Below are 17,700 nucleotides of genomic sequence, written 5' to 3'. Positions count from 1 at the left end.
AAAGGAACAGGGCTCCCTTCCTTTGGGATACATTAACGAGCCCCATGTCCCTTTTAAGGAGCATGGTCACGGTCTTCAAGAGGCAAATCACACACACACACACACACACACACACACACACACACAACCCGCATAAAAGCTGCTAGCAGGGAGGTGCAGTAGGGATGTTTGTTTGAATGCCCTCCCGGCATTAGGGTCACCACCATCCTCTCAAGCAAACTCTTAAAAGGAAAAAAAAAAAAACAGAGAAAAAAAACTGTCCACTGCCCACCCCATAAAACTCTGAAAGAAATTTCATGTGAGAAAAATGGAATAACGACAAAGGCTTGATGCACCGAGAGCCTTCAGGGGCAGGGAAACTCATTCATCTAAGTCGACTCCTGCTTTCATTTCTCTTTTCTGTCACTGTGGCCGCTGGAAACAATCTTGCGTCATGTAGCCCCGAGGGCAACTCGTCTTTGAAATGAAGTAGCCCTCGATGAGAGCAGGCTTTTAGTAATGGAGGACAATACAGTCTTTGGTGAATAAAGAATATATAATCGCATAATGCCGAACACATCCATAACAGAAGTCCACTGCAAGAAAGGACAATAAACGTCTATGCAGTCTACACTGCTAAGGATGTCCGCTTATCATCTGAACAAGAAATCACCTCTCTAAAATCATAGACACACACACATATATATATATACACTACCGTTCAAAAGTTTGGGATCACCCAAACAATTTTGTGTTTTCCATGTAAAGTCACACTTATTCACCACCATATGTTGTGAAATGAATAGAAAATAGAGTCAAGACATTGACAAGGTTAGAAATAATGATTTGTATTTGAAATAAGATTTTTTTTACATCAAACTTTGCTTTCGTCAAAGAATCCTCCATTTGCAGCAATTACAGCATTGCAGACCTTTGGCATTCTAGCTGTTAATTTGTTGAGGTAATCTGGAGAAATTGCACCCCACGCTTCCAGAAGCAGCTCCCACAAGTTGGATTGGTTGGATGGGCACTTCTTTGAGCAGATTGAGTTTCTGGAGCATCACATTTGTGGGGTCAATTAAACGCTCAAAATGGCCAGAAAAAGAGAACTTTCATCTGAAACTCGACGGTCTATTCTTGTTCTTAGAAATGAAGGCTATTCCATGCGAGAAATTGCTAAGAAAATGAAGATTTCCTACACCGGTGTGTACTACTCCCTTCAGAGGACAGCACAAACAGGCTCTAACCAGAGTAGAAAAAGAAGTGGGAGGCCGCGTTGCACAACTGAGCAAGAAGATAAGTACATTAGAGTCTCTAGTTTGAGAAACAGACGCCTCACAGGTCCCCAACTGGCATCTTCATTAAATAGTACCTGTTAGAGCCTGTTTGTGCTGTCCTCTGAAGGGAGTAGTACACACCGGTGTAGGAAATCTTCAATTTCTTAGCAATTTCTCGCATGGAATAGCCTTCATTTCTAAGAACAAGAATAGACTGTCGAGTTTCAGATGAAAGTTCTCTTTTTCTGGCCATTTTGAGCGTTTAATTGACCCCACAAATGTGATGCTCCAGAAACTCAATCTGCTCAAAGAAGTGCCCATCCAACCAATCCAACTTGTGGGAGCTGCTTCTGGAAGCGTGGGGTGCAATTTCTCCAGATTACCTCAACAAATTAACAGCTAGAATGCCAAAGGTCTGCAATGCTGTAATTGCTGCAAATGGAGGATTCTTTGACGAAAGCAAAGTTTGATGTAAAAAAAATCTTATTTCAAATACAAATCATTATTTCTAACCTTGTCAATGTCTTGACTCTATTTTCTATTCATTTCACAACATATGGTGGTGAATAAGTGTGACTTTTCATGGAAAACACAAAATTGTTTGGGTGATCCCAAACTTTTGAACGGTAGTGTATATAATGTGGAAATTGTCCAATATTTTCAGGGAAGTGTGCCGTCTTGTTTAAAATGATGAAATTAAACTTTAAAAATCTAAGTAACTTCAGAACCAAGCAACAAGAGTGCCTCTTCTTGGCAACAAATGAATCTTAGTTTCACATTTTGTATGACAATAAAAGAATATTGGCTTGTGTAATGGCAGAATAAGACCCCATTTCACTCACTTTAAGTGTCTCCAAAACAGTTTCCTGACGAAGCCCCAATCTATGCAAGAAAAAAAGAGATCTTGGATCCAACAACTTTGCTCCAAATCTAATAAAAGGAAGCACTGTAAATGTTCAATAGTAATTATACAGATTCTCCGTACGTAGCAACTTCGTGAGCCATTTAGTGGAGACGGGAAACGTTTTAAGGCTCTTTAGTGTGACGTTTTAAAGGTTTTCTTTTTAAATAACAACAAAGCCTAGGTGTATATGTGAATGAAATACTGATGGTGGAGACAAGTTATTACAGTCTTGCGCAAAACAGCCAATAGCCGTCTCCATTATCGGAGCAGCCATCTGAGTCAATGTTAATCTAATTCCCGCCTCCATTTAGGTAATTACACCGTGATGCCGACAGAGATGGGGGGATGCTACTGAGCAGTCATCTGTCAAAGCAAGTCCACTGATCCTGTTGCCTTTAATTACCAAGAGGGCTGTGGTTCTACATTACAGCAACCCAAAGATGTACACAAAACTTCTCTGGCCGAGCGTTCTTTTGGGGTTTTTTTGAGCTCCCAGATGTAAAATAGTATGAAAGAAAGTAACGAGAGTGCTAATTGAAATGATGAAGAAAAAAAAATCTATTATATAGCTAAATTCGAAAATAGCCAGAGACAAAATGACCAACGATAGTGTTCTTGTCCGCAAAGGTCGATGAATCAATGAGAAATGTGAAGAGGCAGGCCCGCTAAACAGACAGGTCAGAGTTAAACAAAGTGTTTGCCCATCCCAGAAATAATCAATAAGGTTTATAACAAATGCCCATTGCGAGGTACTGTAAGATTGTGTTGAGATTAATATCCCTCTGCTCTGCCTCTGGAGCTGTATGCTACTCATGCTACTCAAGGGCTAAATCCTCCAAAAACCTTGTGTGCCTTCCCTACAGTGTGTTTGTTCTTATTGTCATTCCCAATACAATACGATAAATACTTGGAATTGGAAAACACCTTATAAAGTAAAAAAAAGAAAGAAAAAAAAGACAATTTATTAATGGATACTATTGAATATGCCTAAGCATTTTGTTCTTTTTTCAGGGATAGGGTTAGGGTTAGGCTACACACAGCACATAGGATGACTTGCTGTGAAAAGACACACAAGTGCCCAGTTCTGGTGACAAATTCAATGCTTAACTAACAAAACAACATCTCCAAAACTAGACAGAAACCTTTCTTTTGACTCTGTGGCTAGTAGGTAAAAGCAGGCTGCAGGAAATGTCTGCACTGTTCTCGAAAATGGGATTACACAATGAAATGGCACACGGTGGCTCTTAAACATGTTCAAATGAATTTTAACTGATCGACTCTACGTCTGCTATTAAAGATGATACATTTCAGAGCACTGTGTGAGGATAGAGACTCCAGAAAGTTAGGCAGATCCTTATTGTCAGGATGTAAACAACACAGCCACAGCTGTACACATAGTTTATGGTCGTATAACTCACTGTGCGGGTATTAAGTCCACCTAAATTCAAATGTCTGCTGAATTAATGGCCAGGGAGCAGACCGGGGTACAATGATTTATGAGGAAATCATATCCAGTAGTGCCCCCTCATGGAGGTGAAGTCAGTTGACACAGAACTCTCCTTTTACAGGCAAGAATTTAGAATTGGACTATGTAATTCAACAAAAATAACATGTGCAGCTACTGAGTTCAAACAGTACCTGAAGAAGTTGATGTCTGGGTAGTTGCAGTACTCAGATTTCCTGGAGTTGCGTCGGGGAAAGGTGCAGAAAAAGGCGTTGGCGAGGAGGCACGCCACTTGCTCCTGAGACATGGTGATAGAGTGCTCCATCCCTTGCTTAAGGAGGGGTATCGGCTGGAAAGGAGGGAAGGAGCAGAGGTGTAACTGAGGAAGGTCAAGCTAATTTGTCATCAATTTGCTAAACAAGGCACTGAATGGTTGCAAAACCACATTAATTTAGCCCCACTCTGGGCCTTTCAAATCAGCCATCATGATTACAATCAAGGTCCAGCCATTCTCATAAGTGATCCATACTCATACCAAAACTTAAGGTCAATAAATAAACAGCACCCTAAGAATAAGCAGAGGTGAGATGGTGAAGTTATTAAATAAAATCAATAGAACGGGAAAGGGAAATTTTTATTTTTACTCGCTACGCTATGGTGCATGACCACACCATATCAAAAACAAAGAATATTTGGAATTCAAAAGCTGACAAGCTTTTCCCTAAATACTGAGAGGTATGCTCAACTGAACTATACACTGATGCTAGTGATCTTCACTCAGAGTTCCCCGTTACTGAACAAGAAAATACAATGATCAGCTGCCAAGCTGATCAATGTATTTTATATGGATTCATGCTGAATATGGCGCTGCCAGGGAAAAGAGGAAGGCCAAAGAGGAGGTTTATGGATATGGTGAGGGAGGACATGCAGGTGGCTGGCGTGACAGAGGAAGATGCAGAGGACAAGAAGATATGGAAATGGATGATCCGCTGTGGCGACCCCTAACGGGAGCAGCTGAAAGTAGTAGTAGTAGTAGATCAGCCACCAAGCTATTTTCCAGTTTTTGAAGATGGCAATGTGGGACCCATTCCACCTTGCTCAACCACTAATTTCTGCATCTGCACCTCAGAGAGGAGCCACTGATTTCAATAGACTCTGAGAACTGGACGTGGCATTTGAATCGATTCGGACTAGCTGCTCAATTCTTTGTCCCATTATTGCCAAGTTAGTTTAGACCTAGGGGCAAAAATCAACACATTGGCTGCAACACAAACATACAACTTTCCATTTCACTCTAGACTGCAGGCTGTTGTTTAAATTGATAACGTCAGAGAGCAGTAAAATCCAATGTGTCTCATGCAAAACCATCCAAAAAGCTTCACCCTGGCCGCATTTGGGTACAATTTTTACACATTTACACAAATAGAAAGGCAGGAAATCATCAGGCTGCTTGGATAACTGATTCCCCAAACCCTTTTATTCGAAGTGTTTCTCCTGCAGAAGAGCATTGTCCTCTTTCATCATCAAACCCAAGGAACAGGTGAACAAGGAGGCAATAAAATACCAAGCAAGTGACTGTCGATAGCCAGACACTTGGACCTCGCCAATATTTCGTGCCATTTTTTAAGATTATGTGTCATGTTGTGGCCTTTGGGGTCAATCTGCTGTGGTGATCTACTATGCAACAGACCACTGAGTCAGTTCCCTTGACTGGTGATGTCTGTTACCTTGGTACACAGCTCGGATGCTCTGAGAGCTAATTGCACCATAGCTGGCAGCAGGGAACCAAACAGATGTTGCACAGCATCAAGCTCCAGGACCTTGGAGAGAAGAAGAGAGCATGTTTATGTTTGGGTTTTGCCAGAAAGCTCAGCTGTGACATTTTTAGCAGTTTGGGCTGATTAATTGAGACCCATGACAGAATCCAACCAAACAGACTTGATTCATATCAAATTGCTAGACTGTTAAAAAGAGAAGTGGTACATTCTTGATACAAGGCAAGTACATTTAGTATGAATGTATTATTGGATCAAAACAACTGAGCACTGTGACAGTGGAATTTGTAGTTCTAGAAAATAGTCCCACATGTATCAGCAAACTTGGAGTCACAGAGAAAAATGCTTTAAGAGTTGCAAACTTGTAGAACTTTTTTTTCTCTCCCACAAACACAAAAACAGTTACACCTTCTCAAATTCTTCATTGCAGGTGCACAAATCCTATTCTACAAATCACAAATTAAGAAACTCACAGGCTCACATTTTTGCTACAGAGTGTCTGCTGTGAATATAGTGACACATTCACACACCTGTATCAAAGATGTGAAGTCATGGACAAACTTTGCCATCCACAAATCAGTATATGAATTCATGCAATGAGAGTTGCACACATGTAGAATATTTTCTCACTGATACATTTCCACTGTATTTCTTTGGTCATATACCCTGGCTCGAATAAATATGGTTGAATATCTATCTGAGTCAGCCAAAACACTGTAAGATTCAAGCATTTTTCTCTGTGACTTCAAATTTACTGACACATGTGTGACTATTTTCTACAACTACAAATTCCACTGTCACAGTGCTCAGTTGTTTTGCTCCAATAACACCTTCATAATCTAGGCCTACAGCTGTTGGTATATCAACCATAGCTAATAAAAAAAAAGTAATTGTACAGTGGATGGTTAGATTATCCAGAACAATCAAAAAAGGAATTTAAAGCAACGGCTGTGTATTAATAAAAGACATTTGGCCTTAGCTGGACTTTATACATTTATAATAATATCTTAATTTGCAAATGTTCATCTAACAACACAGCCATGACTTCACAACACTCCCTAAGTAGCATATAACAGATCTTATGCACTACCCTTATTTGAAGCCATATTGGCTATCAAATGTCAGAATAATCAATCACATTGTAATTTCATTAAGTTGTTGCAGGCCATGCCAGGTGATTAAACAGGCTTCCTGGAAGCAATGCAAACACCCATGCCAGAGAGACAGATAGTGTAGTGTGTTCCCCCGGACAAGAAGCTACAACTAGGATTCAGCCTTGGACAATTTATATTAAAGCAAAGGAGGCCTCACTAAACACTGTCATAAGTAATGACCTGGTTGAAATCATAAACTGTTCCTGTGGGTGCAATGAATGAAGGCAGCTGACAGGGTGGGTAACGGCAATTTAGCTGAGGTAGCATAGTCCTGGCTCTTTAAATCAGCAGCGGACACCGCATCAAATAAACCGAACTAACACTCTTCGTATGTATCGAAACAGGTCTATACATCACACCTAACTGACAAAGTAATCAAGTGGGATGGTCGACCAGTGAGCAACCAGAGCTCACGCCCAGATTCACCACAATGCCTCATGCTCCTATTCCTATCAACCCCCCCAAGATACACACACCATACCCCTCTCCCCCCCCAAAAAAATCTGATCATAAAGCAATGTGCTGGACTCGCTCTTGTGCTTTCATATCCATAACCAAACGGTTGGTCTGGCTTGAGAAAGAGAACCAAACAAATCTGATGCTGTCCGTCACTGGCTCCTCTGCTATTCATAAGGTGTGTCTGCTGGGGATGAATATTCAGTGAGACAGCATGCCCTGCCACTCTTTGCCTTTCATCCCTACTTTTCTCTGACACTCAGATTGATCCTACTCTGACATCCCCACTCCATTCTACTCTGAAGTCTCTAGAAAAATAAAAATAAAAAGGGAGGAAACAGGTGAACTACAATGCACCACTTTTTGTTAACGATGTATTCAGCTTGTCTAGATGGCTTTGTAGCTACATTTCAAATTAACATTTTTTGATGTTTCTTTGTCTGTGACAAAGCTTTATTTGTACTGAACAGCTACCAAATTCAACAGGACCCATGCAGGTTGAGCAGTGAGAACTGTCATTGCTATATTCTGTTGTCTATGATATATGGGCTCCTTTCTATATGTATGCACATCATTAGAGCTGGTGCTTGTGGTCATGAAGTCACCAGTTAATTTCTTACTTCATATATTAATAAAAAAATCTGCAAACCTGCAAGTATTATTTTACTCTTAATGTGTATACATTAAAACAGTTTTAGCAATTGGAAAACAGCAAGTATGCTTGGGAAAGGATTCTTCTGTATGCATTTTCTTCTTTCAGTCCAGCTGAAACAAACAGCCAGCCCCTTCTGCGTAGGGGTTTTTAAACAATATCTTGATTACTGTGTATAAATCTGGTAGAGCTAAAAGCATTAAATCAGCAGCAAGAGGAAATGCACCTCCACCCCACAACAGCACAGAACATCAATAAACCAGGTTCAATGCCTGGTGTTAGCAACAGCAACATTTATAAGGCTTTTAAAAGCACAAGTTGTGACCTGCTTTGTCTTCTACTTTTTATCACAGTTAAACTTCAGATGTTAAGCTGTCACTCTGTCCATGCTTGAGCCACTTGGGGTGTTTTACTGAATGGCCGTTGATTGATGAGACAGAGCTACAGATCAAATGTTGATTAACAGCTCTAAATGTAAGCTTCACAACTGATTAGTATTGTACCCCAAAACAACCAGATATAAAAACAGTTTCTTTCCGCGGGCTGTCATTCAAATGAACGATTAACACTGTCAATAGATCCAACCATTTTGGATATACTGTACATTGTACGTATACTGGTTCGCTCTGTCATGTACATCTACCTCAGGATCTACCTCAGGCATGTATGTAACTGACCTACTAACATCTATTTCATCCATTATCCAAGCCGCTTATCCAACTTGGGGTCACAGGATGCTGGAGCCTATCCCAGCAGTCACTGGGTGGCAGGCCGGAAAACACCCTGGACAGGCCGCCAGTCCATCGCAAGGCCGACACACACACACACACACACACACACACACACACACACACACACACACACAAATACCTAGGGACAATGTAGTACAGCCGATTCAGCTGACCTACATGTCTTTGGACTGTGGGAGGAAACTGGAGCACCCGGGGAGAACCCATGCAGAGACAAGGAGAACATGCAAACTCCACACAGAGGACAACCTGGGATGACCCCCAAGGTAGGACAGCCCCGGGGCTCGAACCCAGGACCTTCTTGCTGTGAGGCAACTGTGCTAACCACTGCGCCACTGTGCCGCTATTTCATATCTATTTAACACACATATATATAACATATATATATATAACATATATGTGTTATATATATATAAAACACAACTATTTCCATATCTCTGATATATTCTCTGCTCCATTGCACTTTATCACCTCTTATTTTGTCTGTATATAGTCAATCCTTGTGTATATATCTGAAGATTGCTGTGTTGTAGTGTTGTTATTCTATGTTAAGTATACTGACAGAGTCATGAAACCAGAGTCAAATTCCATGTGTGCAAACCTACATGGCCAATAAACATGACTCTGATTCCGAAATGTTAAAAGATGTTCAGTTAACAAAAATAAAGGCAGGGCAGATGATAACAAAGATGATAAAGGAAAATGCATGATTTCTTTCTTTCTTTTTGAGCAGGTAGGTGTTGAACTTTTTGTTGTTGGCAAAACAACTAACACCAACCAGCATAAACTGAGGCACTTAAACGTCAGTTTTCACATTGCTTGTTAGGACTACAAATTTTGCATAATTCGCGAGGCACCTATATTTGCTGGAGTGGAATATAATCCCAACTCTGCACCGCAGCAAGATCAACAACACAATTAACTGTGATCTGGGGCTAACACCTTGCAAAACGCTGCTGTTTTGCTCTACAAATATTCCCTTTCGAACATGATTTACGACATACATACTGCATGGAGTCCACTCAACAGCGTAAGTATGAATAATATATTCACTTGGATGTAATGTCAGACATTTTCATTTCTGACAAGCTACTAAAGGTGACCTTTTGGCAGGAGATTAAATTACTTCTCTTGACTCCCACCTCCCCTCTGAAGGGCTACAACCTTCCCTATTCATAACACAAAACCCATTACCGTACTCGCGCAAAACGACAGCAAAACATTGGCTGTGCTGCGAATCTAAAAGTATGGAGAAGCATGTACGTTTTCCAGGGATGTGAGATAAACACAGAGAACACAGTGTTGTTGATGTGTTGAAGGCGATGCCACGAAACACAGACTGGGCCAATAACACCGCGGCGTGCAACCCATCACTGGTATGAGAGTAAATCACACTATTTGTTTCTTCTCACATGCTCAGGGAAGATTTTTTTTTTTTAATTGAAAGCTCATGTCACACTGTAGTCCATCTCTCCATGTAGGATATGAGCCAGACAGTGGATAGAAAATAGAAAATGCAGTGCATATCAACACAATTGATGGCGGCTGGCCTCCAGACAGGTACAGAGGCTGCCAACAAAGCCACAGTCAGTCAATGCGCCGAGTACTTCCTCATCATAACACCCGGGTCAATTTCTTCCTTTTGCTCTTAGAATGAAATGTCACTACAATAGTTTGAGACTGTATAACATCCTTTACATGGCATATCAACAGCAGAATTTTAATAATCTGAATCCTAGAAATCCATTCTGGGCAAATATCCATCAATGCAGAATGAACAGTTGTTAAATGCATTGACTGGACTCGCAGCACAATTTGCTGGAACCATTTTCTTATATGAAATCTAACGTGTTTCCGCATAAATTAACATAAATCTAAAAAGCCACCTCTCACAAGTCCAAATCTCTATTCCCTAGTTGTAAATCAGCTGCGGGTTAGAAGAAGCCAGAGGATTATTTTTATTTTTTTGGTAATGATCCCATTGACATAGAAGACTGGTGCCAGACAGGAACCCATTATTCATGTTTTGCTTCCGTATATCTCCGCTTTGTGATTAAACTCCTCTCCTCGTATAAGTGCAGAATGCCGGTTGTTTCATTAAAAGCCAGATTGACAGTGAAATGTATAATATGATGGACTATAAAGTGAGGAAATGCACTCCCCAAATGTTTTGAGCAGTTAACTCATGGAAAAATTGTAAATAATCATCCATCCATTATCCAAACCGCTTATCCTGCTCAGGGTCGCGGGGATGCTGGAGCCTATCCCAGCAGTCATTGGGTGGTAGGTGTGGAGATACCCTGGACAGGCCATCACAGGGCCCACACACACACACACACCTAGGGACAATTTAGTACGGCCGAGTCACCTGACCTACATGTCTTTGGACTGTGGGAGGAAACCAGAGCACCCAGAGGAAACCCACGCAGACACGGGGAGAACATGTAAACTCCACACAGAGGACGACCCCCAAGGTTGGACTACCCCGGGATTCGAACCCAGGACCTTCTTGCTGTAATATGACCATGCTAACTACTGTGCCACCGTGCCACTGTAAATAATCAAGTAATGACAATCAAGTTAAGTCAAATAAAATGAGAGTTTACTGCTCATCAGCAATCCACATTTTTAGAGGTATAAACTGAAGTAAATTACTTTTGACAGCAGTTGAACAGTTCTCCATCTGCCGCATCAACCACTCCTGCCTTCCTCCAGCTATCTCGCTAAATCGCAAGCTTTTACTGTTGGCTAATATGGAGCAAGAGCTAAACCACACCATAATTTTTTACTTCAGCCAAAAAGAAATCAAACAAAAATCTTCAAGCCAGGATTAACTGTGATTTGATTTAGATAAATATGTACAAGATTCTGTTACATGTTTGAAATGAAGTGACAATCGTGCTTTTTTTGTTAGGGTTTCATTAAAACCCTAACAAAAAAAAAGCCATTTCAGAGACAATAAATGATAAATGTGAGACATATACACTGTTTATGAACAATTTGATTTTCCCATTTTCCAAAGTTCCCTTTTGTATAAAAAGAAGTCAAATTGATATGACTGAACTAGTGTGGTTGCCCCAGATATATGTGACATGTTGAACGTTCCCAAAGGACTCCCCTCCGTTTAGCAGTAGTGGTTGCTAAATCTTTCATTTGGGATTGTCAAAACTGCTCCGAAATTAAAAAAAATTTTTTTTTTAATTAAAGTGATTTACCTTACAATTAAGGTTCATGCCAAGTTAAATCTAATCCAACGTCCAGTGAAACATCCGTGTCACTGTGCCTGCCACAAGTGGCAAAGACAACATCAGCACTGGCTAATGAGCCATCTGCACTGTTGCAAGAAGGCGCTGTGAGACCAAGGTCGGTGTATGATACCTTCTGGTGGACAACCTGAGTGTCTTGACTGAGTTCTTAAGATTTCACTCGTCTGCAAGTGAAGCTTTAACAGGCGTGTTCCTGCCTGTCTATCCTTGCCTGCATGTAGGGGTTCATTCAGTATTTATTGCCCCAAGGGAAAATGTGCTATTGGATGAGCCTTGCTGCTCTAATTCCAGGTCAATTTAATAATAAAAGCAACAATAATAATAATAATAATAATAATAATAATAATTACCTTGGTGCAGTACAAATGTAATGCTGAGAAGTCCCATTTCTTGGCATTTGCAGCATTGTATTTCAAGATCCTGTTCTGTGACAAAGAATTTTAAGAACATTGAACATCCATTATCGCAGTCATATGCAAAAACTATTTGTATGTCCAATTGATTAACAATTGCCATTAATCGGCAACATAATGGTTGACTGTGAAAATGTCTGATCATGAAGATTGAGGATAAACATTACTCAAACATGGTGCGGGTGGTTCCTAAGATCATGATGCCATCTAATGGCCTAATCTTGTAACAACAAGCAAAATTAATATGAAGTAAAATTAAAACTTTGATTTGCGAGACAACTGAAGTGAAACTCACTTTTAAATCATATGGGTTGGTACATTTCTTTGTCAACGTCTCTCTGATCAACTCCCATCGGCTCTGATTCTCAACCTCCCGTGTGTCCTGTGGAAGCTCCCTCTTAGCAATCCACCAAAATGCAACAACACTGATTCTCAACTTGAATCTACAATATAATGTCAATCTAATGTGTATATATATATATATATATACTGTACAATACACAAAATGATCTTGTGATAAGTCATGGGACTAGATTATGTTATGGAAAAACTGCTGACATGCCTCATTCACCACTGGAAACAAGTTCATCGATGAACAGGGCATCTTCACGTGGACATCATCCCAGGTATCCACAAACTTGGTGGGATATGGAAGAGGGACTTTGTCCTGCCGAAGGAGGTCTGTCTGTCAATGTCAGCAAACAACAGGACACAAATGTCATTAACCAATGCAGTACGCCGGTGTGTAACATATAGACTTCTTGATAAATGACATCTGTGAGGCGCTTAAGAAACAATAACAGTAGAAACAATACTTTAACATTTAGACTAACCTAAACCATAACTGTTTTTGGGTCTCATGATATAGGTTGACAAGGAGCAATACTTTTGATGGAGATTATAAGAAAAAACATTATTAACCATGTGGACACCAGAGGATGTATATATATGTGTGTATGCAAGCCATCTGATCTATATTTATGTCATATGTTCCGTTTTTTAACATAATTTTCTTGGAACAAGCAGAATGAATTTTTGAATAATAAGTGTCAGAGATGGGTTTTTTTCTTCCAACATCAGACACAAAGATGTTAATGATCGATAAACTTGTTGTAAACTACATGATGGGACATTTTAAGACTGTCAAGACATTTTACTATGGAGGATTAGGGATTGCCCTAGGGGGTATATTTGCATGTGCAATGCAACCGAACCAGGATTCAGATTTTGTTACAAGGGCCTTGGGGACGATTTACAGTATTGAATACAAGGTCTGGTCAAAACAAAGCAGCACTCAAAAATGTTTAGTTTACTCTGGGTTAGGGGCTGTAGAAACAGTACAGTTTATCAGCTTCAAATTAATTTCTAGGCAAATGTTTAGATCACCCATTGCTTTGTGGACAAGGCTAATCACAAGCATTGTAAACGTGAGCGATCACATTTATAGAATATGTCCGTCTCAATGAGAAATCTTGTGTATTTATGCGAGATTCCAAATCTGCTTAAAGCATCCTTTTCCACAAGCAATTTGAAGACGAAGGGCCCAAATGATCACTAATGATCACTGTTAGCAACGAAAAGCATTTAGCATTACTAACCCTGTAAAATAAGGGCGAATTAGATCTACACCACATGCCAAAAAGTAACATACAATCACTGTATAGGGCCTTTACATAAATATTTCCACTTTTGAACTCGTGAAGTAGCGCAAAGAGCTTTGAATGTAAAAATGTAATTGCTCAAACCCTTATCAACACAGTGTGCCGGCCAGGAACATCTTTAATTTGACGAAGAGGTTGACCACATTCAGGCATTCTCCACAGCTCACTGATGGGGGTCCCCAGCCATGTGACACCTGTGGCTTCATTGTCTCCATCTCGCTTTTCTGGAGATCCTTTCGAATCATCCCATCCCCAAGGTAAATCTGGTGTCGATGTACCTAGAAAGAAGTTTGGGATGTTGGAGCTGTTTGATGGAACCTTTTGAGGCCGTTTACACCTGGCATCAACATGCATCTTGGGTGATCCGTTCACAAGTGGACAGCTCTAAGTACATCAGTTCACACCTGGCATTAGACTGCGTCGCCACATGCATCTCGAGTAACCACTTGTAATCGGATCTCACTTCCCCCACTCTATATGCAAATAAACACGTACATCACTGTAATATGGGTGTGGGGTTTAGCCTCGAACTGCAAGCAGAGAGAGGGAGCGTGGCTCGCGGGAGAGCAGCGCACTGGGCCGTGTGAGTGAACGAATGAAAGACATTAAATGAAACCTGTGTTTATCACCTAAAACCATGTCCGCCTTCATCTCGAACCTTTCCTATGGCACACGTCGCAATCATATAAATTAACACGTAAATAAACACGTAAACACATACAGAAACGCACGGAGAGAGGAGTCGAAGCAACAGACATTTAACTTTTTTGCTTCTTTTCTTTTTATTTCCCTTCCACTATGTGGTGAAGCACAACAGGTTTTTAAAAAGTGCTACATAAATAAACCATAAATAAATGTTACTATTCTGATGATGATGATGTAGTAGATCTGTCTGAAAGTCTTCAGACCCCTGACCTGATATATTGTGTTTAAGATATAGCGTATTGTGGGTACACTAAGGAAGGAGAAAAGGACTTGTACTGATAGGCTAGACAGAGGGACTGAGCTGAGAAGGATGTGCAGCAGGTTAGAGCGATCAAGGACAGAGATGGAAATGTGCTGAGAAGCGAGTACAGTGTGTGGAGAAGGTGGAAGGAGTACTTTGAGGGGCTGATGAATGAAGAAAATGAGAAGAGAGAGAAGGTTCGATGATGTGGGGATAGTGAATCAAGAAGTACGGTGGATTAGCAAGGAGGAAGTGAGGGCAGCTATGAAGAGGATGAAGAGTAGAAAGGCAGCTGGTCCTGAGGACATACCTGTGGAAGCATGGCGATGTTTAGGAGAGATGGCAGTAGAGTTTTTAACTAGATTGTTTAACACAATCTTTGAAAGTGAGGGGATGCCTGAGGCGTGGAGAAGAAGCATATTGGTACTGATTTTCAAGAATAAGGGCGATGTGTAGAACTGTAACAACTACAGAGGTATAAAGTTGATCAGCCACAGCATGATGATATGGGAAAGAGTAATAGAAGCTAGGTTAAGAGGAGAGGGGACGATTAGCGAGCAGCAGTATGGTTTCATGCCACAAAATAGCACTACAGATGTGATGTTTGCTTTTATAATGTTGATTGAGAAGTATAGAGAAGGCCAGAAGGAGTTATATTGTCTTTGTGCTCAGACAGAGACAAATAATCTGATGAGGAAAATTAACTGACTGAATTTGGAGCATCAAGCGCCGATTGTTTGCCTTCTTTCATTTTGTGCTTAAAATACACCACAAAAGATGACTCGTTCTTAAAACTCATTATGTGGGAAAATGTAAATGTCTGAACACTAGAGTTTGTAATACCCAAACTGAACCCAGTCAGGCCTTACCCGATCACATCAGTTCTGGCTCAGATTATTTAATTATTTCAGCGGGTTTGAGAGGATCAGGCTCTACACTGTGGTGGATAAATGAACTTGAACCTGAAGTTGAACTTGAATGTGCAAGTGGGTGGGGGCTTTTCCACAATTGTGGGTCTGATGTGTCTCAGAAATTACAGACGAGGTGAAAAAAAACTAAACCCAGAAGAGGCTTTGGTGACCGCCTGGCCCTTCATTGCGGCCTGGAACACGTGCATTTACACTTCAAATGCGATGTGGACAAATGCGTCCCAAGCCACCTCCGAATGTGGCCTGAGCGATTGGAACTCAAGAAGTATTGAGGACGCACTGGGTGCATTCATACCTGTACTTAGAGCTGTCCACTTGTGATCGGATCACCCAAGACGCAGCCTCACCTTTTGACCCTCCTGAGCACCCGTCCATTTCTTGATTTTCTAATTTCCAATTGCTGTTTAACACTTGCTGCATTCGTCCATCAGCCATACAATCTTTAGAGGTTGTTGACACAGGATCGTCTTCCTCAAAGTCTTGTGGTGTCAGATGATGGGTGTCTGCATCCATGTCAATGTCAGCAGGTTCTCTGGAGATGGGGCTTTCCATGTCCGAAGACTGGGCTGGAAAGCATTGTGAGCCACCTGCATCGCTCATCTCCACATCCTCTTGAACGTCACAAACTTCAGCTTTGCTTAAACTTTTTTTGGGCTTAATGAGCCAGTTTTCAAGCACAGTCCTGAACCTCTGTTGCTGTTTGGAGCCCATTCTGTGATGTGAAACTTTTGACTTGACCCCCCGCAGGGCCCCCGTTCCAGTCTTAGGCTGCATATCGTTCCTTTTCTCTTTGTAATTTTCTTGATCCATTGTCACATCATCAATCCCCCGACTGCTAAAAAGTGCACCTGGAAGAATGAAGTTCATTTATTTTAAGAGAGGTACAGCATTTAAGACTAAATAAAGCTATTAACTCCCTTCTGTCATATCAACTAAGAATTTAAATGTAGTCCCAAAAAATTATCCTGTCAAATCAGTTACCTTTGAAATAAGATGAAGGGGAACTTTGATGAAGACCAATTTCAATCTTTATACTCTTTACAAGTGGCTCAAATTCTGCCAGCGCGGTCATTCTTCCCATGGGAGTAAAAGAATGCACAAGTAATTCAATATCATTAAGTAAAATGGACAATAAAGCGTTAAGACTATTGTTATTGCAACTTAAGTTTACGTGACTATAACCACTAGAATCCAACTATGCATACTCACAATACTGCTTGAGTTAGTACCACCGACGAAGCCTGGGTTACACTTGTCCAGAGTTGTTTCGTTGTCTGTCTTTTATTTAGTCGTTGAAAGAATCTCGAAACAAAGACTGCGGCCATAAATGAAACAATCTAGCTACTTTCGAGAAATTACATTTTGAGGTGTTTAGCTGAGAGCACAACTCAACCTATATAACCTAGCATTAACTAATCTGGCTAACGTGAATGGGAGGGCACTTCAATATGGAAATGTAGTCAGGCTGAAGTTTGTATTATGTAGCTGGTTGTTGGACTGCAGCAGTTCCTTCTATGATTTTATACCTGAACCACGAACAAGAGCCTCTTCTTCCAGTTTGCGTTAGCTCGTTAGCTTGCTTCTCGGGCAATTTATGACAGTTAGCCAACGTTACCTAGCTAACGCTAGCTAGTTAATGCTAACTTTTAGTTACATCTACACCGAATTGTGATAGCGCACAGACAGGTAAACCGGCGTTGCATTGATTGACATGATTGACAAACCCCGAATATGATCAGCCACAAACTACAACATCTGAACGATTATTCGTCTTTGGGGTTTTAATCTGGATGGGTACGGTGATGTCAACGTCCCTATCTATTGTAGTGCCACAAAACGCACTTCCGTGTCTGGTGACGTTATTCGTGCGTATTCATGAGCGCTAATCTTGCGCGATAAGATTGCATATCTGCGCCTCTACGATAGTTGATTAAAACCACAAAGAAGCTGTAATAGACTTGGACACGACATTGTCGTGGCATTAAAATGTCCCATCCTTTGTCATTATTGTGAATACTATATCAAAGTGGGCGTGCACACATTAGACGCGCACCATTCATTGAACGAAACAGACCCAAAATACAGGTTATCATTA

At 40.8% G+C, this 17,700-nt stretch overlaps 1 protein-coding gene across 3 annotated transcripts in view; it reads right to left on the bottom strand.

The window, feature by feature from the left end:
- Positions 1-17,413, bottom strand: part of LOC130127576 (poly(ADP-ribose) glycohydrolase) — a 35,634-nt gene extending 18,221 nt beyond the window's left edge. Inside the window, exons 1-9 of one of the 3 annotated variants that reach the window (XM_056297250.1) lie at positions 16,815-17,413; positions 16,587-16,678; positions 15,953-16,453; positions 13,815-14,008; positions 12,632-12,754; positions 12,365-12,466; positions 12,007-12,081; positions 5,332-5,424; positions 3,799-3,953 (exon numbers count right to left, since the gene is read on the bottom strand). In XM_056297250.1, coding sequence (XP_056153225.1) covers positions 3,799-3,953; positions 5,332-5,424; positions 12,007-12,081; positions 12,365-12,466; positions 12,632-12,754; positions 13,815-14,008; positions 15,953-16,453; positions 16,587-16,678; positions 16,815-16,930 — 1,451 coding nt within the window. In that variant the 5' untranslated portion in view covers positions 16,931-17,413. The remainder of the gene's footprint in view (positions 1-3,798; positions 3,954-5,331; positions 5,425-12,006; positions 12,082-12,364; positions 12,467-12,631; positions 12,755-13,814; positions 14,009-15,952; positions 16,454-16,586; positions 16,679-16,814) is intronic. The other 2 variants (XM_056297251.1, XM_056297252.1) reach the window with 2 other exon arrangements.
- Positions 17,414-17,700: the final 287 nt, after the last annotated feature.

Source organism: Lampris incognitus, chromosome 17, assembly GCF_029633865.1.
Source record: "Lampris incognitus isolate fLamInc1 chromosome 17, fLamInc1.hap2, whole genome shotgun sequence".
Taxonomy (NCBI): Eukaryota; Metazoa; Chordata; class Actinopteri; order Lampriformes; family Lampridae; genus Lampris; species Lampris incognitus.
The sequence above is the reverse complement of the archived record's forward strand: the minus strand, read 5'-3'. Positions and strand labels throughout refer to the sequence as shown.